The following is a 26,258-nucleotide window of genomic DNA, read 5'->3' on the forward strand; positions in this document are numbered from 1 at the left end:
GTCTTGGTAAGACCTTGTGTTGATTTTTAACTTTCAAAAATGAAAGGTCTTCCTTAAAAATCTGCTCTTGCATCTCACTAAAGCCTCAGCATGGCTCATATCAAGACGATAGGCAGGTTTCTCTCAATAGCTTGTAATCTTTATCTATACCTCTTTTTAACAAACACATTCTTGCTCCTAGCCTTGCCACAAAGTTGCTAAGCAGATTTTCAAATGTTAGAAAATATTTTATCATTTATAGTAATCTTCCTGATTCATCTTTCCTCTGAAGCATCAGTATCCTTTTAATTCATTTCAAATCAGCCTGAGGCAGTGACATTTTCTGTATTTTCTGACAAGAAAAGCTGCTGGAAGTCGCTTTGTAGTTTTTTTCTTTTGTTACTTTTGAAAGCACCATTTCTACAGGTTATCTCTCTCTTCTCTTGCTCTTCCCGTGAAAAGCTAGCTATTGTTAATAGTAATAGCTATTTATACCATTTATTTTTAGCAACAGAGCATAATTTATAGGGGGTCGAGGAAGCATATAGGAGTCATGTCATGTTTCATCTTTTCAATATTAGTCTGACTACACTCACAGTCAGGGTAATGAGATCTCTTGATCAACTTTCGATTCACAGTGGCATGTCCCTTTCTTTACCCAGCAATTACACCTATTTCATTGGCTCTTGAGTGACTCTCCACCGAATCAAATCCCTTTCAGTATCACTGTGGGAACCCTGGACTGGCCTTGTATACAGCTTCTTACCCAAAACAAAACATGTAAATCTACTGCAAAATAAATCCACTTCCTATGTTTATATCAATGTTTTAGTCCCATATCTCCTTAACCCGTGTAGATAATACCCTTTACGCAATGACTTTCTATAATGTCATTAATAACGTCACCCATTGCGTTATCATCTTCTTAAAACCAGCGTCACTTAGAAGCAGACATTGCAAGTGCAGGTCAGATCTTTTAAACGGGAGCAGAATATCAGAATGAAATGACTCAGTTATTCAACGAGGCAAGCAGGTAACGTGGAATTCTTCTAAGTATTTTTCGCTGAAATTGCCAAGGGCATGGCAACAGCCCTTTACCGGGAGTATAGGACTGCTAGAAAGCATTAACTTTTAAAACAATCTTACCCTCGGTGTCAAAGATCTATTCTAGTTTGAATCTAAAGACGTACACTTCTGAGTTTCAATTTTATTAACTGAGAACCACCAGAACATATGATGTGAGCTGATCTATATATAATTAATCATTGAACAGAAGCCTGTCACGCAGAACAAGGCCGTATTTTTCGTACCATTTAGATACATTCAAACAGTGTTCAAGCTAATTGCTTTGTAAAGAGTATGCAGCACCTGCAATTCGATTTTGTGCTGGTTATTCTTTCGCCTCAATGCCACAAGCGCCATTGGAAAATTGCTTATATGCCGGTTGTTTAATATTTGTTTCACCTACCTTCTAGATTTGTATCTTTTGAATTATGACCTGGCATTCTAGATCAAAGTGTTATTTATTGTTAATTTGTGCGATTTTGTCACTATGAAATACGAAAGTAATGTTTTGCTGATTCTTTGGAACTATCCTTGTAAACCATCTGCTTCTTCTATTTAAACCAGTTCCAAATCTCGATACGTTTATTCCTTCATTCAGAGTTGAATTGATAACGCATTTAAATCCCCTTTGAATAAAGTGCAATAGAAAAAACTCGTGTGCTGCCAGAAAGCCTATTGGCAAACTTCTAGCGTCATTTCCGTGTTTTTTCGACGATTTGCTAATCTTCAAAGTTCGATCAATTTTCCTGGGTCACTTTATCTTGCAAAGCAGATGTAAAATTGTATATCCCGTTATGAGGGGCTTAATTGTGAATTGCATTTTTACCCGTGTTTTTGTTACTGGTGCAAAGCAATGACGTCGAGAAGATTTTCTGTTGCATTCATTCCACTCCTTCTTTTCGGATTCTTTCAATTATTTTTTGCGAACAAGTTTATATTTTGTTGGTATGTATATTGTTTGGAGACTTGTATAGCAAAATGTTTTCCCTTGAGCACTGTTGCTGAACATGCCCCATGTGCCACGCACCCCTGCTTTAAGTTACTTCACCCCGAATATCTTGTTTCTCACTCATTTACCTTGCTTCACCTCACTTAATCTTGTTTTACTCTGTCTATAGTCGATTTCGGTTTTTCTTGCCTTTATTTGCCACCTGAAGGTTTATTTCATTCGAGTTTCCTGTCATTTATTTCATTTAAGCTGCGTTTTCGCGATGCCGGATAACTTTTAATCCGGATAAAGAGCAATACGGATGAGAAACAAGTTTCCCTTCCCCTGCTCTTCGCGTTTGCTTTACAGAGGTTGCAAATTCATTTGGGTTTTCTCCTCAACTGCAACCCACGTCAGTATTTAGAAGCCATCAGTTCAGTACGAAAACTAATTACATCGTAATCCTCCTGAGGCTTACTCTAATTGACAACAGGATTTTACCCAACCTCAGTTGATCAACAACTGTAGACCATAGGTGTAAGCCAAAATCCGCGTGTTGCTAAAAATATAGTTAATGTTTCTCTCATAAACGGAGCTGCAACCTTCACAGGCAGCTTTCCGACCTAAACGCACCTGATATACACATTTTGATTGCAGGTGAGCTGATATAGGCCGAATTTGTTTGCAGGAGAAATGACGGTTGCACGGCCGAGGCCGACGGACCGCGAGGAAGGCCGTTGAAAACAATGAAAAGTTACTATACCCGTGCCACGCCTGGGTTTTATTTATTAAAGTTTTGGTTCATTTGATAAAGAAATGATAACTATTGTTCTATGCTTTTGATTTCCTAATGAACCGCATGTTTCTTCAGACCGTTTATTTAGTAAGCTTTGATACGATTTTACGCATATGCAAGTGGCCATGCAGGTGCTTGTCAAAAACATTTACTTGCACGCATGACACCGTCCCCGTCTTCTCCGGTGCATTACAGATGACAGCACAGCTTATTTCCACAAACCTTTTCACTGCTTCTCAGGCAACAAAGCTTGCTGCTTTATTCATCTTGGAGCACACTGATGATTTCAAATGATGACCGCACAGTGATGCATTTTGTGAGATGTGATGCATTCCCTTTTTAGGTTACCGTTCTGCCGGTTGATGCTTTGCAAAGCTGAGTGAGTGTGATGAGCATTTATGGATAATCGAAAGAATTTCTGCCCAAAGACAGTCAAGCTTCTTGTTTTTAGCGATCTCAACTGCAAACGGAGCTTGCTGACGTTGGCACAAAGAAAAAACAGGTGAATTAATTTTATCTCCACAACATCACTTTCCGCAGCTTTTTATTACAATTTAGTAATCATCTACGTTCCAGTTTTCAATTATTTCTCTTTAAATTTTCAAATAAAGCTCTTTTTTCATTGTCACGATGCACTGAATACTTCTTCCAAGACGCAGGACAAATTTCCTATTTAAGGAGGTAAAGACCCTGTTAATCATCCAAATAAAACCAGGTTTCATTCATCTTTGTAGCACAGCATTCACTAGGCTTCTACAGTATTATTCTTTTTTTGTTTGTATTCAGACCAAGTTAGATAGAACCCAAACCAGGGAATCTTGATTACATTCATCGCAAAGTAATAATCTGCTTCTTAATTAAAACTCGCATTCGCTTGTCAGAAGAAGTATAGACTCTTCCTCGTATCTTCATTAGTTCTTGATTGCATCACTCTCTGGCGCATTTATCGTTAAGTAAAACTAGATTGATACACATGGCACCGTGCTAGCCTCGACTTTGTAGCAAATATTGACAAGATTCATCGTCAAAATCTAGCTAACAGAAAGCATCAGTTGTCATTTTTCGATGTAGTGAGAAATGACACCCAATACAAAAGATGAAATGTTTCTTCTACGTGAATCCTGAATTCATTCATTCAATTATATTTTCTTTGATACAGAGCAAACATAAAAGCTCTGTGATAGTATATATTGTTTTTCTATCAATTTTTTACCTACACCTCAAAAATGTCTTGGCAATTACTTTTTGAGTCTATATATCCTCAGAATGTTGGCCAGGATTTTTAGCTCCCACAATGTTTATGCTCAGATGATTAGCCAACGCCTTTTCTTCTTGTATCCTGTACTCTCAGAGTCCTAGCCAAGATTTATCCCCTTCAACCTCAGTAATCAGAATCACTTTATACTCAGAATCACAGAACCTCACGCCCTCTATACTAAAATTCTTAGCCAAGATTTTTAGAACCCTTTATAGGAGTTTCTTTAGCTCCTCCCGCACTTATGGGAATATTTCCAACTGTAATGTAGCTTCTTTCCTTTAACAGTGGTGATTGACTTATTTGTACTTCAACACTGACAATGCTACGGCACAAGCGGCAACCATCAAACTCCCAGGACCTGGATGAAGCACCGAATGACGATGATGATGAACTTCCAACTCAGTTCGAGAAGTTGTCTTTTGGCTGCATTACCAGAGAGAATTTCATCCGCAAGCATCTGATCTACATTGTTCGATCAAGGTATAGTTTCACTATGAATAATTCCCTCCCACTTTTAACTATCAATTAAAGGTGCTGATAAATTCTGCTATGTGCATTTAACTTCTATCGATCAGTGTTTGAATTGAAGAGGACAGAAAGGTAAATTCACCATTTGATTGCCTTTATCAATAGAGAATCGTTTCGACCAGCCCCTCGCACTACAGCTTGGTCATGTTCATCAGCGTCTGTAGGTAAAAACTTCTATGAAGGCGGTGGCTTTCTTAACCTATGCCAGGGCTCACACTACCGATGCTACAATTGAGGCTAGCAAAGTAATAAAAAGGGCCGGCAAGGTCTTACCCCCTCTAGCCCCTATTGTGGCAAAATTTACCTGTGGGCTTGGGTTCAATGAATTTTTTGTAATCTACTGGTTTATCTTATGAAAATTTGGGCTTATTTCAATATTTTATTTAGCCAAAAGATGGGGGATAGCCACCCCGCACTTGCCCAGTCCTCCTCTGTGGCGTGGGTGTTGCATGCACATAAGGGCTTTATATTTCTGTTTTTGGGGTCAGTTTTCATCAATAGATACAGCAAGAATGTTTATGCAATCATGCAAAATGTTGCTTAGCGATTTAATGTGAACGAAATCCCATAAAACTCCATATTAATAATTGATATCAAATTAATGATTGCTGTTGACAAAACAAGGCTGGATAAATAAGCATTTAATTTGTGTGTAATCTGAATTAGAAAATTGGCGGTTTTCTTTTTACACATAGATGTTTGATTAATTAGTACTGTGAGTTCTCGAATAAGCCTCAAACTTTGAATTGAATAAGCACCCCGCCCCCCCCCCTTTCGAGTGAGCCCTCACCCAAAAGTATGTTTTGCAAAATGAGCCCCAGGGCTTTTATTCGAAGACTTACGGTTGTCTGCTATGAATCAAAACCTTTCATTGTACTCAGCATTGCGCTTAGTCTAAAAGAAAAGAACCCCTTTTCGAAAAAGTATATGAAAAAGTATATCCCTACGGACCTTTTTTCAAAATTATCGTTTTGTAGAAGTCATCAAATTTGAGTACTTTTTGAGATGTTTTGTGGATGAACCTTGCCCAGCTACGTCTGTCCTGCTTTTCGAGCCCTCATTTTTGTTTTTCTTTTAACGGCGGGCTGACAACTAGTCATATCGTCACTTCAATACATTGCATACATGTACTGACAGTCTCAACCCGCGGGACTTTCCTCAAAAGCGCGAAGATGACTTACAGAAACAATGCCTTTGGGTTTTTAGCGCTAGTTTTTTTCGAAAGATTTAATTTGAAGAGCACTTCAAGCACCGATTTTTTTAATTAAAAGAAGCAAAATGAGTCATCTTCATAATCTTTTGGTCGATTATTACTTGCAGACAACATCATTCACTATCTATATGCCATGGCCCGACTGTCTATATTTCTGATTCCTAGAGAGATCAGCTCATGAAGGTAAACTGTTGTCTAGCCTTCTTGCAGAATCGACTTTCAATGTAGTAATCAACAAAACCAATTACATTGAGTTCTTGCTGTCTTTCAATAATTCATTTCGAACTACTCATGTTGATAAAGTCAGTTCAGGATTGATCGCTTTTGTAGAACATATGACTATATCAACTCATTGATAGCATGCCATATCTACAGATTGCTTCATCTCATTGCTGAAAGTATCATTTCATATTGAAATTCATTCATTCATTTTGTGAAAACGCCTTGCCGCTTTTTAAACACATAATGTTACAAAGTTAGAATGCATTTGAAATCAGCTATCGAAACTTCCGCTGCATGTTTACTGAAAATATATTGTAATGATGTTTTAGTTTTTCCCAACAACAATGAAGTGAAATTGGAATTGAAACAGTAAAAACTATGGTCCAAACATTGCCTCGTAAAAGTGAACTATCTGAAGAACGAAGCAACAACAACATAAAAGACAAACATGGTTTAGTATTTAGACTAGAGCCCAGGACTCTAGAGAAGTCGTATTGTGTTATCATGAGATTTAGGATCGTTATATTTTGCGTCACGAAAATATTCCATCCTTTTTACGCTGCTGCAATTGCGAACTATTTTAAAAATGGAAACCAGAATAGTTGAATATACGGATTTATACGCTTTTTGGGTATAGAACAGGACGGTTCTAAGTTGCTACTCCGAGTTTCACGCTTAATACAAATATCAAGCAACTGTATCGCATTAAGCATGAAACTCAAAGTAGCAACTTAGAGCCTTCCTGTTCGATACCCCCAAAAGCGTGAACAGCTCTGCCTATACGGCACCGAGCATCTTCAAACCAGGAAACAGCAATTTTCATTTAATGGGTTTATTGACCCCATATTCAGTGAAATTCAAATTCATCTTGTTTATTGATACTTCTGGTACAAAACAAGCCAACTTCCAGATGCATCTCCATTTTCTTACAAGTTATGATGAATCTTTGTTTTTCGAAATAATCTTTCTGTCGAGCATGCCTTCACTTATGACTACTAGAATGCAAAGGTTGATGACAGGTTACTATAGAATGCAAATCAGCAATGGTATATCCAGCAGTAGTGCACTGCTCGTCCAAACATTCTATTGCCACCTAAAACGCATACAGTAGAAACCCGCATGAAAGAACCTAGGTTTTTTTCTGGCAGCCTGAATAGGCCTTGCTCACATTTACAATGCTTTCCACTTGAAGAATTCTAACAGACACACTTAAGCCAGCTTTGTTTTTCATGTTTAATTTCAAACAATCAAATGAACTTATGTTGTTAGATTGCTCAATGAGAATGTAACATACTATAACCTGATCTTCTCGAAGCTGTTTAATTAGCCAGTGCGAAAAGGGTGTAAAAATATCACTTTAAAACCCTCTTTTCTTATATATATATATATATATATAGGTTTATACATACACGATGGCTCTTTGACTCGATGGCCCATTTACGATGGCTCTTTGACTCGTAGTAAGTTGTCCCTCATGAGGTTAACTCAAAGCCAGAAATCAGATCACAGCTCATGCTTATCTGTTAACATCCAAATCAATTTACTTAAATGTTAATTACGATGGCTCTTTGACTCGTATATATATATATATATATATATATATATATATATATATATATATATATATATATATATATATATATATATATAGATACTCAATAAAAAAACAACTTGGTTGACGTTTCGCTATAAGCTTCTTCAGAATGATTCTGAAGAAGCTTATAGCGAAACGTCAACCAAGTTGTTTTTTTATTGAGTATCTAGTTATATTTTTAAAGAACTTTAAAGTTAGGAGCTATTGAATATATATATATATATATATATATATATATATATATATTTATTTATATATATATATATGTAAGAACCTTTCCAAATTTCAGCTTCTTGGGGGTTCTTAATTATGTGGTTTAAAAGTCTTTGGCTCATACAGCAATATTATATTATACTATACTATTTTAGCCACTGCCCACATATGGTTGTTGTTGAGTTGCAGAAAGCCGTAAATGAATTGGAAGATCTGTCGAGGATTTAGTTATGTGTCTAGAAAATTTATCATTAAAAATGCCGATGTATTTGTAGCCATCTGTTTTTGTGAATATTCTACAACATGAGTTAATTACATTCTTCTTAAATTACTCTCGAAACTTGCGAATTAGAGGCATTAAATACAAAACTTGCGAAGTGAATACAAAAAAGCTTATCATGAGCAATGTTTGCTATTAGATATTGATCAAACAGCGGTTGAATAATTAGGATTATCTCAAACTCTTTCTCGATTTCTTTGATATGATTCGATCTAATAATGTACTTCCAATGTGTTGACCTGACGGTCTCATAACATTCTCTCGGTGATGCCAACTAATGTGTACGTAAATTATGCACAAGCGACTGCTTTTTGACAGTGACCTCATTGAATTGGCTCTTCCCTAAACTAACAATAATGAAACGTATTCTTTGATTCGATTGGCTATCACTCGTGTAAGGTAGCCAATCCTATTGCTGTGCACTGTGATCATCAAGTCAGCAGCTATAAACTGGTAATGAATGTCATTTGATGATATCATTAAGATAGACAAACTATTCAATCGACAAGTCTTTCTCCACCGGGTTTCGACCGCAGAATTCATATTAATTGATTGTCCTTATTATCTCTCGCCAGTATCCTTAGTCTCGACTGTTTTTGTTATCTTTTATTTATATATTATATTTTATTGCAAGTTTCGGATGGTTCAGTAAACGGCCTATCCGCAACAAGTGACAATGCCAAAGGAGGGCTTTAATCAAATACCCGCCGTCCAAACGAGGTCCACATAATTCTTAAGAATTGATTAAAATGTAATGGGTATGAGTCGGTCATATCTTTTGTTCAGGCCATGTTTTCAAGGGTAAATAACACCATTAAGATTTTCTTGTTGTACCACCTGTAACGGAGACAATTGTCTGCTTGGCCAGTGTAAGTCACGAGATGAAAACATGGACTCGAGCAATGACTAGAAATCTTATATAAAAACTTTATATAAAAACGTAATCAAGGCTATAATTGCATATTATCTCGCGTTTTTTGTCCTACTGCCTTCTCCGTTCCCGAGTACCTAGAGCCACTGCCCCTATTCAGCCTACCATTCTTACTAAAATATTCTTGTTATCTTACTTTATCATGGCATAGAATTGAAACACCATACAGTTTGCCCGTGACTTCTACAAGATTAGGCTATATCTATATTTCGGTGTCCATGATTAAATCTGCGAACTTTCCACTCTCAAGTTGTTGATTGTCTCTAATCTCAAAAAAGCTTTATCTAAAATTGGCTTTGAATGCTAATTGTTATAATGATTTTTCTTAATCCTTGAATCAGGTGGTTCGAGAGAGTTGTCATCCTTGTGATCTTACTGAACTGTGTGATGCTGGCTATGAACGATCCCTTGGACTCGCAGTGCCAAAGTTCAAAATGCAAGCATTTGGAAAAACTGGAAAGGGTCGTATTTGCATTCTTTGCTGCTGAAATGCTTGCGAAGATGATCGCAATGGGCATAACCGGGCACAAGGCATACTTCTCAGATCGATGGAATATTCTTGATTTTCTCATTGTTGTTGCTGGGTACATGCTTAATTTGTTTCTACAGTTTTGTTCAGATACTCGCATTTTGTAATATACGTTTCCCACTGAGGCTTCGAATCTGTTAGGAAACACTCCACTCCGCAACACAAACACTCTGCTCCGCAAGAAAAACGCTAAAACCTCCTCACATTTTTACATTTCTTTATAAATCAGACTTTGCAAGTCGAATGCTGCCGACTACGAAAGTTGTTTGCTATTCTGAGCTTATTAAAAGGCCAGAAGAAATGGAAAAAGCTAAAAATCATGTGATATTGTAATCTATTATATGGTCTACAATTTGCTGTAAATGCGATAAAGTTTCGTACGAAAAAACAACCAGCATGATTTGTAATTCGAATAGGGATTCAGAAATTCTTATGTATATAGAAGAAAATCTTTTTAAAACTTATTCAAGTTATGAATTTTGGCTTAAAGGTTTACTGAATTTATAAAATAAGTTAATCATGATTTATTGTATTCATGGTAGGGGATTTGTAAACAGCTTTTCGCTCTGCGGGCTTACTTTCTGGCAAACGCACTTATTTGATAAAAAGAAATTATATTCAATGGGTACTGAATCGTCATAATTTATTCCAAATATCTTCATAGCAAAGAAAATCCACCAGATTAAAGTTTAGTTTTGGTTCTGATTCTTATGTTCAGGATCTTTGGACACCATAGGCAAGTGCGTTCCCTCCTAGCCTGCGTCACAGACCACTCATCCACGTGAATGAGTGGTTTGTGACGCAGGCTAGTACCCTCTATGCTTTTTGAAAGAAGCCCTTTATTTCAGAAGCGCCCTTTTGAGAGCTTCTGTGAAAGTGCCTCGTTTCTAAGGCATAATGGCCTTTCCTACCTGTCCAGTTTCAACTAATAAATGCTTATAATGAGCCCACATGAATTGGCTCGGTTTTTTTCTTTAATAAATATCTGAACTTTTTTCTGGATTTTTCTTCCATAATTAGGTAAATTTTAATTTTTTCCTTCTCATATTCAAAGGGTCGTTGATATGATTGGGCCAGATGGAGATTTTCTCACGATCATTCGTCTGTGCAGAGTTTTACGTCCTCTAAGAGCCATCAACAGAGTCCCAAGTAAGTTTAATCTGTTCTTTTTGCATCTAATCCAGTGTCGCAAAGATGTTTTTCAAAAAGGCTGGCAATGTTTGTGCTGATATCAGTCTTTTAAAAAGACCGTGAACTCTCTCTGCACTATTTTTAACCCGCAAGCATTTTCAGGAGGCTCCTAGAATCCCCCAAATCACATTGTATGAATGACCAAGTTTTTGTTCAAAAAACAATTTCTCTCAAATCACTCAACCCTTAATATCCAGCGTATTACCTCTCTAGAAGGGCCGAAGGTGTTCCTTCAATTTGCTATGCGTTTGGATGGGGGCTCATTCGAGGTGTCGTTTGAATAGAGGGGGAAGGCTTTCTGCATACTTAACGTCTAAAAAAATGACATAATTTAGAGATTCTAGTAGTGCTTTGGAAACAATGGAATTGTTAACTACAACTGCATCAAACTTAAGCAAAATATTTGCCAAAGTCTCCTGTTTACAACAAGCTGAAGAAGATAGATCATTACATTCTCCTAGTGTGTGCTTTAGCATCTATATGATTGCCGATAAGGAGTTTCGAGCGTTTCTATATAAGGAGTTAGTTTTTTTTTCAATTGAACATTATTAGTGAAGTGTAAATTCGAAGGGTTGTTAAAAAAGATGGGCTCAATTCAAGCCTTTCTTTCGATTCACGGCTCCGTCGTAAACTTGTCAAAGTATTCCATTTTCTTACAGTCCGAACTTCAATCATACGTTTTTAAAGTTCCATGTTTATTTGGTATCAAAAATTTTTACAACTTGAAATTATTAGTATTTTGACGAAGACATTTTAGTCAGTGTTTGTAATGAAAGTAAATTGAATTAAAGTAAATTCATTTAATCAAATTTTCATTCCTGGTACAATTTACTTACATTCATCGTTATCATATCATTATATTGTACCGCACGCAATCTAGAATATTTATGGAATCTTTGTAATAAAGTTGAACAAGACAATACATATCCAGAAGCACAAAGCTACAAATTGACTTCCTTTCAACAAGCACTTGCATCTAACTAAAGTCCTAATATTTACATTTTCTCAACGAGAGCCACCATTCCAGCCCCCTTGATAAAAAAATTAAAGTAGCTTCATAGTCAGTAATATTTCAACTAGCGTTCACAAAAACACCATCCTGTCTCCACCAATCAATGCAACAATTTTTCATGAGCCTCAAAGATTTGAACTAAAATCTACCCCATTTCCTCTGTGATAGCTTGCAACAATTGTGTACAGGCACCGTGGAGCGGTGAAAAAAATTGGGGGGGGGGGGGTGAAATCGTAGAAAATGAGGCTTTACTGGTAGTTTATTACTTAACGATTGGCATTTTTTGCAAAAAGTAGGTGGGCTAAAGCATCCCAGCCCCCTGCTCCGCGGTGCCTGGTGTATATTTTAAAAATACGAAACATTTATCTTCTTCAATGATGTCTTTTTGCAAAAGCCAGAAGAATTTCTGCAGCCTATGAGATTATAGTTCTCGCTTTTCGTAAATAGTATAGGGATTAGTTTTGTCATGCAAAATGTCTTCTCTCTACAGCAGAAAAATTAAGGGTATCAACCTTTCTTTATAAGCAATGGGTGTGACGTCATCAAGTGATTAAGCTCTTTACTTTGCTTATGTAAGATAGGGCAAAGAAGGTTAGAGTTATGCTGTAGTTGTGAAAATAATTCTGTTTTCTGTGAAATTCTGCACCGCATAGCCTGATATCGTAACCCGATAATCGTATATGAATTTATATTAGTTCACGTTTTAATATCAGAAGCAAAGGGATGCAGAGAGATTAAGACCAATGTTTTTCTGTTAATGAAATCACGAAATGAACCTTTGACAGCACTGATAAATCAACGTTATTAAATATAATTAAATTGTCTAATTTAATTCTTAATTCCAAGATTTGTTTAAAGAAAGGGGCTCTGATAACAGTATGTTTGCAGTATTTAGGCCATGCTCCCTGCTTGAAATTTTGTATGCTTTGCTTGCCTCTCGTCATATTCGGCACGTACAGGTTCGAGCCTCATCGCGGGCTAACATAATAAGGTTTAGTTGTGAAGGTGAAGAATTCGGTTCGGATAGTCCGATTAACCTCATATCATACACGTTGAGTAGTTTTTTTGACTGCATCAACGAATCACAGGTCACCATGGGTTTTAGGGAACGCTCTCCTAGAAATATGACATCTACCAAAACATGATACCTCTCCGGATTCTTCATCAGAGATAAAATAGACCTGGTTATATTGAAACAAAGATAACAGAGATAATCCGGCCATGAAATTTAAAACTAAATTTTCTAATAATTGGTTGATATTTTCTATCAAAAAGCAACTTTGTATCTTCTTTCCATACTTAATCATTTTTGACCGTAAATGTATTACAAATGTATTTTTTAGGCATTCGCATTCTTGTCACATTATTAATGGACACAATTCCGATGCTTGGAAATGTTCTCCTCCTTGCATTTTTGGTTTTCTCAATTTTTGGTATCCTTGGAGTGCAGATTTGGCAGGGAAAATTAAGAAACCGTTGTTTCGTGACAGAAGCCCTCCGCAACGAGACTCTCCGGTAATTTTTCTTGCATTTTTCTTTTTCTTTAAGTTCCCTACTCATTTCTTTTCAGTTATTATAGAGCAATTGCCACATGGACCTGGAGCAGACCGACCACACCATACTACCCCACATCAAACCACACCATACGAGTGGTATGGCGTGGTACACCACAACCACACTATCCCACATCCAACCAGAGCACCCTATACCAAAGTGGCTTTTCGTGGCCTTTGTTTACAGTTTTCTGTTATCTGATTGGTCAGGGCTAGGGGGTGTGATTGCTTAAAAACCAATCAAAGATTTGCAGCTCATGCTTCATTTCCCATATCACACCAGTCGATACCAACCTACACAAACCAACCCCACTCTACGTGCATATCTTTGTTTAAAGCTCAGACGTGGATGTTTGCTTTTCCTTATAACTTGTGTCTTTTCTTAGGTACAATCGTAGCTTATTCTACCAACCTCAATCTGGGGACTTCCTATGTAGCCTGCCCAAAGCTCGTGGTATGCAGACGTGTGAAGACATTACAAAAGAATGCACAAAGATGGGAACATACGCAAACACAACCTGCGATTCATATGGGAAAAACTACACGCGTTGCAGCCAAGAAGGTCCAAACCCATATTTTGACAATATGTCTTTTGATAACATTGCGATGGCCTGGATTTTTATCTACCAGGTAAGTTGTTCTTGATGATTGTAATTCGTCTATACTGGACAGTTCGTCTATACTGGATAGTTGAGGTTAATAGTTGCACGGGGTGGAGATCCATTTGAGTGAAAAGTTAATTTCAAATAAGGTAAGAAATCTGCAATATATGTGAACCAAGCTGGCAGACTTTTTAACTAGCCAAAAAGCTATGGACTTCTTAGTTCAATTCCTAGCAACCATTTCAACCATTAATCGCCCTTAAATACTAATCTTTATGTATGGCGTTATGCAAGGTAGCTCAGTAAAGTTCGTGACAGGTGAATTTTTGTTTAATAAACAATGAGACTGCCTCAGTACTTTGAGTTAAACATTGTAAAATCAAAGCAAAATTCAGCCAGTAATAAACACCGTTAATGTAAGAGAGGTTTGTTAACCATAAGCTCTTCCTCGTACATTTTAGAGCCGTTACCAAATTTCAGAAGCATTTTATTAATTTATTTTTTTCATGTGGTACTCCAATAACACATTTCTGTGCCATCTAAGACTTCTTAAGTGACGATGTAATAAACATATATTTTTAGAATTTGTGAGTTGATATCCCTTGCCCGGAAAGCGCATCATGAATACCTCTAAACATGCAAAATTAATCGAATGTGTTTATAAAGTGGCTAAATCTCACCATATTTTTGACGTATTTAACTGATTTTTCATATTTTTATGTGTTTCATTCTGTTCTTTTAGGTTCACAATAAATCAATTCAAAAAATATGTTTATGACGTCATATTCTATTAGTTGAAATAAACTGTTATGGTAGCTTCGAATTTTCAGCTAATTCGACTGTAGCTCGGTATATATTTAGGATACCGACGTGTAATACTCACCTTGCTCTGTATTTTTATTCACTAATTTTATTTGGTGATCTGTAGGTTGTTACGGGAGAAGGCTGGAGTGAGCTAATGTACCTCATTCAAGATGTCAGCCATCCATCATCATGGATCTATTTTGTAGTATTAATTACGGTAAGGACTCAACTTCTAAATTTTCCTGATTTCATCATCTTGATCATAATGGCGTTTAGCTGGTTCTATTTTCCTTTGTATGCTAGTTTTAATTTTTTATCAATAGATCTAAGGTACTCTAAGTCTAGCCTTATCGTCCACACCCTTGAATTGTCTTTTATCCTGCAGTCATTTTATTGATGAAAGAGCTCACACCTATTGGCATTTTTCAGAAGTTATTTAGTAAGAGCAGGTGGTTTGTTCAACCTGTATAGTTCCCGTTTTTTCAAAGAATCGTAGGATTTTAACTGATACTGAACTTTATTCAAAATTGGTCATTCTTGCCTTAATTTTTATCTTAACGTGATCTAGAATCATAAAAGTTTAAAGGCTTTAGTAATCCAATCTTCAACATTTGAAAACTTTGGAGACGAATTTTGATTCTGCATTAAAAAATTTAAAAAGTTATCAATTTTTCAAACTGATAACTACAGTACGACTATTAATTCCTAGATTGTGTGTGTAGATATGATTTTTAATTCAAGAAAAATCGATCAAGGCATTGTGGAATTTTGTTGGGTTCTCTTAGATGTATTTTATTTCTGAGAATTAATATCAAGTTTTCCGATCCAGTGTAAACTTCTTTCCAACGAGATATAACGAATATTGCCTATGTTTTTCATTCAACATTTTCAATAGTATCCTACGCATCAAATTCGAAACGAAGAAAGGAAACCAACTTTCATCTTTTCGGCTTTAATTATCACAAGTAATGGTCTAATACCGGGTCGCTTTGCAGGATAATGTTTTGTTATGTTATGTTATGTTATGTTATGTTATGTTATGTTATGTTATGTTATGTTATGTTATGTTATGTTATGTTATGTTATGTTATGTTATGTTATGTTATGTTATGTTATGTTATGTTATGTTATGTTATGTTATGTTATGTTATGTTATGTTATGTTATGTTATGTTATGTTATGTTATGTTATGTTATGTTATGTTATGTTATGTTATGTTATGTTATGTTATCTTTATACGTTCAAAATGTTGATATGATTATATGCTAATATGTTTCTATGTTTATATGTTGTATGTTATATGTTATATGTCATACGTTATGCGTTATATGTTATATACTATATGTTAAATGTTTTATGTCATATAATCTGCTATCCTTTTTTCCTAGATTGGTTCGTTCTTTTTGGTAAACTTATCTTTAGTCGTGATAACTATGCAGTTTTCTGAAACCAAACGTCGTGAAATGCAGCTGATTCGAGAACAGAGAAAACTACACGTCTCGGAATCACAAATATCTCTTATAAGTGATTTTAGAATCTTTTGGAGCAAGGTTAGATCATGGTTCAGTTGCAAACGAAGAAGAAAAAGCGTTCATCATTTCCATCACCATGAACATTTTCACATCCATCATCACATGATTCGTTGTGATAAATGCAATATGTTTTGTGGCAAAACTCAACCAGAGACAACAAGTCCAAAGGAGATATCTAGTGATAATGACAATTCAATCCCCAAGGTCGAAATCTCTTGTTTTGACGATGAAGTCGAATCTACCTCTCGGTTGAGCCAAAAACTATCCATCTCTTGTCCGTCATTGTTCGGTGTTGAGCGAGCGCTTGAACGGAAGTTGAGTGGAACATCTGTTAAATCAATTCATAGGACATACATTGGCTCGTTCCAACATTCGAGTCTAGATCAAGGTACGTACTTAAAAAGTGAAAAGAAATTGGAAACGAAATCGTATCTTACCACGCAGAATGAAACCGCGCCGGAAACAAAACTACGAACGCAGTCAGATCTTTCAAATACTCTTTCGATAACGGCCGAATCAGTTTCATCGGTTACTGTTGATAAAAAACAAAGCCCGAACCATGCGTCTTTAACTACCAAAACATCACTATCGTTGCAAGTAAACGGAAACGCGACTCAAGTGAAAAGCCGCGCGTACTGTGAGGCGAACGCGTCCATAGGTAAAGAAGGAACGCAGAAGAAGACGGCAGTTTTTGCAGAGACCAAGGCTAATAACTCAGTCACGTTACAGACGCCGGACAAAGGAGCTCTATGTAAGACATATAGCAATGCATCGTATAACTCTGAAGTTCGCAGTGATGATATATCGGATATTGCGGACACAAGCAGCGAAGCTCTTTACGGCAGCATGTTTGATCTGCGGAATGCTGATAAATATTACGTTTCAGTCGAACCTACATTCTTTCAAAAGTTCCGCAAACATTGCAAGAATTTGTCGGAGAGTAGGAAATTCTCACATTTCATTATGTTGTTTATTGTTTTCAACACCATCTGCATGGGATTAGAACATCATAATCAGGTACGCAGGAAATGTTTTTAGATCATCCATCGATGCATTTTGTTAAATTGACTATAACTTTTGTTTAACTTGGCCAAGCAATTTCCACTCAGTCTGCTTCCATTGTTAGGCCTGGTTCAAACGTCGCACTTCTCATGTGCCGAACCTAACTCTGTTTGGAGCGACACTTGAGCATGTTTAGCGTGACTCCCGTTTCAAACGTCGAACTTAATCATGTCGCGCCAAATGGGTTTTAGGATTGTTACATGAAGTACCTTGGTTAAGGCGCACAATCTCAAATATTTGTTTGAAACGCATGCGTGAAGGAAAATAGATTAAATATAATTATACATTGAGTTCGGTACATGACAAGTTCGACGCTTGAAACCGTGCCGTGCCGTGCAGCTCGGCAAGCTCTGCCGATTCAAACTAGTCTGCCGCTCCTAACTAAATCTGCCGTACCAAATTGATTCAAACGTCGCGCCCCTCATGTACTTAATTCTCGAGTTAGGTTCGGCACATGAGAAGCGCGACGTTTGAACCAGGCCTTAGGTATCCATGGTGGATCTAAATTTTGTAGAAAAAACTGTGCTGTATTCGATACAAATGCTTGTTTAGCGCCAAGGAAGGAATGTACTAGCAGCGAAGAAATATTTCCTCCACATTTCAAACCCAACCTTTGGTGCTATTAAATTGTTATTATTTTTTCTTAAGACCAACACTATTTCATAGCAATTGGGGGTCATAACAAATCTGATAAGAATTTTCTTGTCCCTAGATTCTACTCCTAACCTTTCTTGTGAAAAGACTGGAGAAAGACCCAGTGTCTCTCACTTCCAATGCTTGCCTTTTTGTTAATATCGCCTTTTGTTATGCTTAATCACTTATTAGCTGTTCTTTTGCATAAAGATCTTGAAAGCCAGAATCCAAACAGTATTTTGATTGAAAATTATGAAATTTCAAGAAAACTTCGAGAAATTTGCTCATTGTACAAGTAACTCGTTCATAATTTATCACTCTTGATCATTTCAGCCAGAAAAAATGACCAAAATTTTGGAATGTTTGAATCTGATATTCATCTGGATTTTTGGGTTTGAAGTCTGCGTGAAACTTCTAGGAGTTGGGCCAAAGTCTTATTTCAAAGTTGGATATAACGTTTTCGATTGCCTTATCGTCGTGTTAAGGTAGGTATTTTTCCAGGCTATGTTCTATTTTTGATTGAATATATGTTATTTTAAATTTATTTTTATGCTTACAAAAGATTTGGTGAAACGTAAAATTGACACGCCACAATATAAAATGTAAAAAGGGTTTAATGTTTTAGAATCTTTGATTGGAGAAGGACATTTTTATTACATCTGATAAAATTTAGATATTTACTTTCAAATTTAGGGCTCAAATCGCAATTAGGGTTTTGGTAAACAAATTAGAGGAATAATGTGAATAATTTGCTAGCATTGCAGTAAGTTGAAGATTGTTGAAATTATCAGAATATTTAAGGACAAATTGTGGAAAAACTAGGGACATATAGTAGTTTGTAGGTGTAGGTTATTACGAAAAACGATGGACAATAATTTTTACTGTGAGTCTATTCCAGTGTGAGTCAATCTCAAAAGAGCGACATGTTATTTTATCGTTTCACTATCAAGGTGTTTCAGGTGTTTCACTACTAAAAAACATCGGAAATGCCTGCATAAAGTATAAAAATCAGTTTGCTAGCCGTCGGACGCTTTCTTATTCAAATTTTGTGCATTTATGTATCAAATAAGCGAAAATATCGGAAAAATTACATGGCTAATATTAATTTCCGCTTACCTTTGGTCATGCTTTTCTGTGCCATCTTGAACTTCATAAGTAAGAATCGTCTATTATTTGTTAATTATCTTTCATATGATAATGACGTCATCAGTCTAGATGACGGCATAGCTAAAATTCACAAGATAGGAAATGAAGTCAATAGTATCTTAAGCTTATAGTGTCTGAAAAAGCATTTTTTGCTAGATAAATGACGTCATCGCCAAAGTTAGATTTGAAGCCGTCAGACTCCTAGTTTATTACATAAGGCCAAACGATGTTGATAGTGACCTGTCTTTTCAAATACTTTTAGCGTTGCGGAACTTCTTATCAGTAACCGAAATGGAAGCAGCAACGTGATTGTTCTGAGAAGTCTTCGCCTGTTGCGAATATTCAAGCTAGTGCGACCAATGAGACATCAGATGATGGTGATGATTCGAACCATGTCCAGCGTGATGACGTTCTTCGCTCTGCTCTTTCTGTTTATGTTTACTTTCGCCATTCTTGGCATGAATCTCTTTGGTGGCAAATTCTTTTTCAATGGAGTACGTTCAAGATCAAGCTTTGACTCATTTCCATCTGCTATGACAACTGTTTTCCAGGTTAGTTTCGTGTGCATGCGTTTGATTTTGGCTCAGGCATTATAAGCATGTGATTTTGGTTTTTCTTACCAGGGCCTGATTTAGTGTGGCCCTGTGCTAGTTACGTAATGAGTCTCCTTACTTAGGTCTTGAAGGCTCAGCAAAATTTTGAAGTAGTTAAAACGTTACATGTTATGTGATTAATCATTTTTTAATTTAAGCAAATTTTCGAAAGATTAGGGAACAGATTTGGAGAATGTTTTAGTTGTAAGGCAGACTATATGGGCTATAGGTCAGAAATGTACCTTAAAACAATTTAGAAATGTTAACATAAATTTTAAAAATTTTAACGAAATTAGAAGACAAAAATTGCATGTGTCCAACAATCCGGTAAGTAAGAACCCCACTCTAGACTGTGTGCCTTCCCATATTGAAACGGGCATGATTATGTCCAAAATAGCATTTATGTAGCAAATTTGATGTAGGATTTTTGCTTGATCAGAAATGAAGTTTATGCTAAGATTGAAGTGTTTGTTTTAGATATTAACCCAAGAGGACTGGAATCTAGTGATGTATGATGGTATGCGTGCAAGGAACAAATGGGCTGCTCTATATTTCATTGCACTGATGACAATTGGTTACTATGTTTTGCTAAACTTACTGGTTGCCATACTTGTCGAGGGTTTCACTACGCCAATGGTAAATACGAATCTACTGATATAAACTGACCCTTTGCAAATGACCCCCTTTATGCAGTTGACCCCCCTTTACGACTTGGTGCAAATGACCCCCCCCCCCCCCTCCACCCCCTTTACTACTCGACATCAGAGTACACTTTTTGTAACAAAGCTTGGCTTTAAGCAATTATGTTTTCATATTATATTTTAGACTTTGAAGTCAGGAGGGGTTAGATTGTATGTTATTATTTTTTAGACCTATTTTTCTTTTTATTTCTGTTATTTCAGATGCATTGGCCTTCGTAAACCAGCATTGTTGAATGGGATACAATGCTTAAACAAATGATATTATATGACATGATATGAACGATATAAATGATATTGACTCTAAACGATATAAACAAGCACAGGCTCTCCCTTTTCTTGGAAAACGACCACCTCTGGTAGTATTTTGGCTAAGGGCCCTGTTGTTATTAGTATTTATTCGTTAATTGACTCTCCCACTTTTGAAAATTCTTCAGAGTCCCTCACACCTATAGCCTTCAAATCACTTCAAATCAAATCGTTGTTTGCATTTGTAGGAAAAAAGGCGCATGGCTAAGAGAATAGCGACTATGCTACTGAACAAGAGTAACTCCCAGTCTTACCCATCCAACATGGCGAGCAGTGGTTTTAACCAAGACCTTCGCGCAGTGAGCATGCCAGAAATTCCCGATTCTCCATTTATCTACAATGGAAAGGGACGCTTAGAAAGTCAATGGGATTGTTACCTCAAGGCCCGCAATAAGGCGATACCTATATCATTGAGTCTTCGAAGTATCAGCTCTCTGGTTGGCGTCAGGAAGGATTATGCGTCAGGAAAATTGGTAAATGATAAACCGAAGCCAGGAGAGCCTATTCTTGTTTCAGCAAGACCAAGGACATCGAGATCTGGATCTTTAAACAGTCCGTATTACTCAGTTGATGCGAATGCCAAGGATGTTCTCATTGGAAAAGTTAGGGTATGTGTTTGCAAACTTGTAGAAATACATTTGCCTATAGAAGTTAGAACAAGGGGCACATAGCCGTGCGCTCCACTTTTAGAGATAGAGGTTAATTTTCTATTTGCAGCTCAAGGAGGTGCTTCCTTTAGCCTTTATGTACTCCCCTCTCCCACTTTTAAAATGTTTTCTACGTCTTTGCTGTTGCCAGCTCACTGGTATAGGCCTGCATTGTCGTATGAATCACTTTAGAAGACGTTGAAGTAATTTAAACGTGTTAGTACGTTAATCCAAAGCAAATTGATTTTAAGCCAGCCACAGTAATTGAGAGGTTAATTATTATCATTTGTTACCTAACTTTATTATGCCATTCATTAATGGAAGGGTATTGGGGAATGCAAATGTGTTGGGAAAGGAACGGGTGTTAGGGGATGGAGGCGTGTATAGGAAGGGTATTGGGAAATGCAAGGGTATGAAGGAATGCAATCGTCTCAGGGGATGGAAGGATGTTAAAGAATGAAAATATACTGACGATGCATTTCAGAATGGAGAATACGTGCTTGTTTCAAACAGCATCGACAAATCCTGACCATGCATGTATTTTTTTAAAGTGTTATGAAAAGCTTTTTCTTAGCAGTGAATAATAACAGCGACGGGGAGACTCTCAAATACTAGGGCATGTTTGGGGCTTGTGAGGCTCTAGACTCTTTCGTCCCACATAAACTCCAAAGCAGTTCTACATCCATTTACAAGGACATTGAAGTGCCACCTTTGGGTTCCATGTGCGGAGGTATCAGCTACACTGAAATACATTTTGACTTCGTCAGATTCCACTAAGTATGTTACTTGTTTATCCCTTATCCGTTTCTTACACTACTATGTTTATTTCAGTCGTCATCCGGTGCATCGGAAGTCAAAGGCTGCCCGTGCTTCAAGAAGCGTGCTGAGTGGTCGCTCTTCATCCTGTCGCCAGAAAACAGGTAGGCCTTACATAAATCAATAGGATTGAGCATGCCACATAATCATTGTACTGCCGCAATCAGCGATTAAATTATATTACAAAAATTTTTTTAAATGAAAGATATACAGAAACAAAGCAATACGACGACGAGAATCCAATGTCACGAGATAAAATTTTCAAAATAAATTAAATTTAACAAATATACTTTTTTCTATATTTTTGAGTATATTTTTAAAATTTAATTTTTTATGAAAATTTTATCTCGTGACATTGGATTCTCGTCGTCGTATTGCTTTGTTCCTGTATATCTTTCATAACACCACTCATTGCAAGATTCACAGAATCCAACGGACAGCCTATCCTGCGGTTCTTCCTTCTTACACATTATTTTTTAATGCTTGTTTTTATGAAGATAGGAGCATGCTTGGATTTTACAAGATAAATTTTACCTTTTAAGAGTGAAAAATGCCAATTTCGATGCAGCATGATCTGATCGTCACAACTGTTTCAGTACTTGATCTTATTGCATATAAAAAGTATAACTTTATACATCCTACCGCAGATCAAGGATGCTAGCTAATCTTTTGTACCCTGGGTACCAGAATCTCAGTTATTTAGATTCCTCTGCATCCACTCATTCTTTGCCACCTCTGGTACCAAGGGGTTTTTGTAGTTTTCTGTATTTCACATTTCTATGACCCTTGTCTTTCAAGGTTTCGCCAGATGCTCCAAGCAATCAGTGTCAACAAATGGTTTGATTATTTCATTCTGCTGCTCATCTTCTACAGCTGTGTCTTACTTGCATTGGAAAATCCCAACACGGAACCTGATTCAACGGTATAATCTCCCTAGCACTACGCCTCTGATTAAACTAATTACACAGATGACTTTTTATCCTTCAACTTCTTTTCTTTAATCTGGTGTACAGGGACGCCTTTAGGCGGCAAGGATTGGGGGGGGGGGGGGTGTGTTAGATAATGACTGCAGGGGCGACACCAAGAAATTAAAAGTCTAGCACTGAAAACCAACTTTTGAAAAACGCACTAAAATGCTTCACGATATTTTATGCCTATGATTTTATTCAGCAATCATTGGAAGAGGAAAGGTTGCCGGAGGCCCTAAGTAAATGTGAAAAAAGAGGCTAAGTAAATGAGAAAATGTTTGCGAGCATGCCCTTTAGATCAACTTAAATACATTTCATATACTTTTTCCAGTCTTTTTCTTGGAATCGTTCATAACATTTTACATTTTCTAGGCATGCTTTTATTACGTTTGATTAATTCCAGTCTTGAAATGGAATTCGATACTTTATAGGGCCCCACCGCTCTCGGCTCATTCCTTGAAAACTAAGCAATTAAAAGATTAATCGCACTATTCTTATATTCTATATATTTTCTTTTATTCTTTTTATTTTCTTAAAATTACTTTCTGAAGCCCCCCAGCCTCCCGTCTGGCGCTTTCTATGGATTGGACTTTCTATCACATTCTACTGGCTTTCTAATTATTAGATCTTTACAAAAGGAAAGCTCTTGACAAACAGCTTGGCCAGTTAATAATTTTTTATATTCTTCATACAGAGCTTAAAACTTGGGCATGTTTCTAACTAAAGCTCCCAAAACTTCCTTCTTTTTATGATACCCCCGCCCCCATTTCATGCAGTCGTATCTTTACACTTATGAAACTCTGAGTGCTTCTTAATAGTTGGGTGGTTGCTTTCAAATCTCAGTGTGGCGATAGTTCTGAGATTTAAAAAGAAAACTGAATTATTAAAAATCAGCGAGCTAATTTTGACTATTTTTCTCATTTTTTTTATCTTTGTTAATTTCATTATATCTTTTCACTTATACTCTTGTTTATACATTATACCTGGATTTGCATTCTCCGTAGATACAAAGAGTCATTGATACGTCGATGTTTGTCCTCACTTGGCTGTTCTCAGCAGAAATGATCATCAAGGTTTGCGTCTATAAAAGTAACAGCAACATCTTCGTATTAGAGCAGCTACTCTGCTAAAATGCAGTATCAGTGAAACATTGGTTTGTTAAGGGAAATTGACAAAAGCAATCTTCTTGTTGTTGTATTCGTTTTAGCTGTTTTGGCGTGTTTTTCATCAAATTTATCATCCTATACAAAAAATCTGAACTTATTTCACCCGAAGCAGAAAAGATCTAAACTTATTTCAAAATGCAAACATCGGAATAAGTTTCCTTTATTTAACCGCCAATAAGTTCATTCTTCATTCTTGCTTTGCCAGTATTGTGAGAATCCTTCAGAAAGTTTTCTGTTGTAGAAACATTTTTCTATTCATCCTTCAAATCTATCTGTGTTATTATTAGGGAATCACTCAATGTCGAGCGATGACTATAAAAAGGCCTAGTGTCATGTTTTTTTGAAAAAGACTCAAGAAATCATTTTAACCAAAGCCTTTCTAATGCACTTCAAGTGTCATAGCCTTTTACGGATGTGGGATTTCTTTTTTAAAAAACAGCAAACGATTCTATTTTTTGTTATAAAAAATTTTGACATCCAGGTGAATATTTTTAAAAAAGACATTGTTTTTTCTTGAACAGGTTCTTGCACATGGATTGGCTTATGGCCGTGACCCTTACTTGCGCAAAGGCTGGAACATCTTAGACGGTTTTTTAGTCATTCTCTCGTGGATTGATTTCGCCTTTTACCTTTCCACTGACAACAGCCAAGCCGATGTAATCAAGACATTAAGGGTTTTGAGGGCACTGCGCTCGCTCAGGCCGTTGAGGTTAGTGAAAATAATTTTCGCATATCTCCTCCTTAAAGAGTCTTTTCATAAGTTTGCATGCATGCTATCTTTTTTTTCAATTTCTACCAAGAACGACAATTTTCATGTTATTTATGCACCTTTTCTAATATTATAAGGAAGCTAAAGTTCTGTTCCCATGATGCTTCAAAGTTTGATTAAACACAAATTTTTGTACTGAATACTTGAATTTAACCAACTTCAAACTTGGAACAAAATCGTACATATTTGGCTTTAATTTGTACTTATGTGAATAACTGATTAACTATTACTGCTGTTAATCAAAAAACAATGTTTTCATATTCATTTCATTGTTTCAGGATGATACGCAGAGCGCCTGGTCTTAAACTAGTTGTTCAAACACTCCTTTACTCATTAAAGCCAATTGGAAACACTGTTCTCATCGCTGCCATATTCTTTGTAGTATTTGGTATACTTGGTGTCCAGGTACTTCCATTGCAAATTAATTATCACGTTTAACTCAAGCATCAATTAAGGAATTTTTTTCTAAGGCTTTAATAACTGTCCCGTCACGTTTGCTGTCTATGAACATGCTTGGAAATGTTCTGTAAGACATAAAGCAACGACAGCATGTCGGCGTTTCTTATGATTTGGTATAGGCCTAATATTGAAAAAATACAGGTAGAAGTCTAGATGAGGTATTCACAGCTAATATAACAACCATATTGTGAAGAAAGCTCCAGAGTCACTACAGAATATGTGCCAAGTATAGACAGACCATCGATTCAAATCATTACACTTAGCATATGTTTTTAAATGTAGGCTACAAATGCAAAAGAGAAATACGAGCGTAATAATGCTTAATATTCTTGATAAGTGCCCATTTACTTGTTGATTTAGCTATCAAGGCATTATTTATCTCACTGTGAATAGATATCATTAAAAATCTACATATAAACATGATATCATCATAATGCCTAAATAACTTTTGAATAAGCTACAAGCTATCCTTTACCTTATCTTTGCCTTTTCTGTGCCTTCTCAATGCAGTTCTGGGAAAATATAAAGCCACTTACACGCAACAGACATCTGAATGTACTTGTAACTTGTAACCCTATGTTGACATTCCTGCAGCATCTTGACCCACTTTTCATTTTTCTAGCTTATGAAAGGTATGTTTTACCACTGTGAAGGAGCGATGCACGTTGAAAACCGGCAGCAATGCAATGCAAGTTCAACTGGTAAATGGGTTAATTACCAGTACAACTTTGACAATCTTCTCCAGGTATGTTACTATTTTAG

At 36.4% G+C, this 26,258-nt stretch overlaps 1 protein-coding gene across 1 annotated transcript in view; it reads left to right on the top strand.

Annotated features, from left to right (window-relative positions):
- LOC135691662 (voltage-dependent T-type calcium channel subunit alpha-1H) overlaps positions 1-26,258 on the top strand; it is a 34,853-nt gene that overhangs the window by 2,323 nt on the left and 6,272 nt on the right. Inside the window, exons 2-19 of the mRNA XM_065209599.2 lie at positions 3,112-3,270; positions 4,312-4,506; positions 9,349-9,591; positions 10,591-10,685; positions 13,083-13,254; positions 13,679-13,922; positions 14,823-14,915; positions 16,087-17,247; positions 18,259-18,410; positions 19,334-19,622; positions 20,142-20,300; positions 20,860-21,279; positions 22,150-22,238; positions 22,933-23,056; positions 24,107-24,175; positions 24,790-24,977; positions 25,316-25,442; positions 26,119-26,241. Coding sequence (XP_065065671.1) covers positions 4,346-4,506; positions 9,349-9,591; positions 10,591-10,685; positions 13,083-13,254; positions 13,679-13,922; positions 14,823-14,915; positions 16,087-17,247; positions 18,259-18,410; positions 19,334-19,622; positions 20,142-20,300; positions 20,860-21,279; positions 22,150-22,238; positions 22,933-23,056; positions 24,107-24,175; positions 24,790-24,977; positions 25,316-25,442; positions 26,119-26,241 — 3,909 coding nt within the window. The 5' untranslated portion in view covers positions 3,112-3,270; positions 4,312-4,345. The remainder of the gene's footprint in view (positions 1-3,111; positions 3,271-4,311; positions 4,507-9,348; positions 9,592-10,590; positions 10,686-13,082; positions 13,255-13,678; positions 13,923-14,822; positions 14,916-16,086; positions 17,248-18,258; positions 18,411-19,333; positions 19,623-20,141; positions 20,301-20,859; positions 21,280-22,149; positions 22,239-22,932; positions 23,057-24,106; positions 24,176-24,789; positions 24,978-25,315; positions 25,443-26,118; positions 26,242-26,258) is intronic.

The sequence above is a fragment of the Rhopilema esculentum genome, chromosome 13 (genome assembly GCF_057945365.1).
Source record: "Rhopilema esculentum isolate cy_ngs chromosome 13, ASM5794536v1, whole genome shotgun sequence".
In the NCBI taxonomy this organism is placed as follows: domain Eukaryota; kingdom Metazoa; phylum Cnidaria; class Scyphozoa; order Rhizostomeae; family Rhizostomatidae; genus Rhopilema; species Rhopilema esculentum.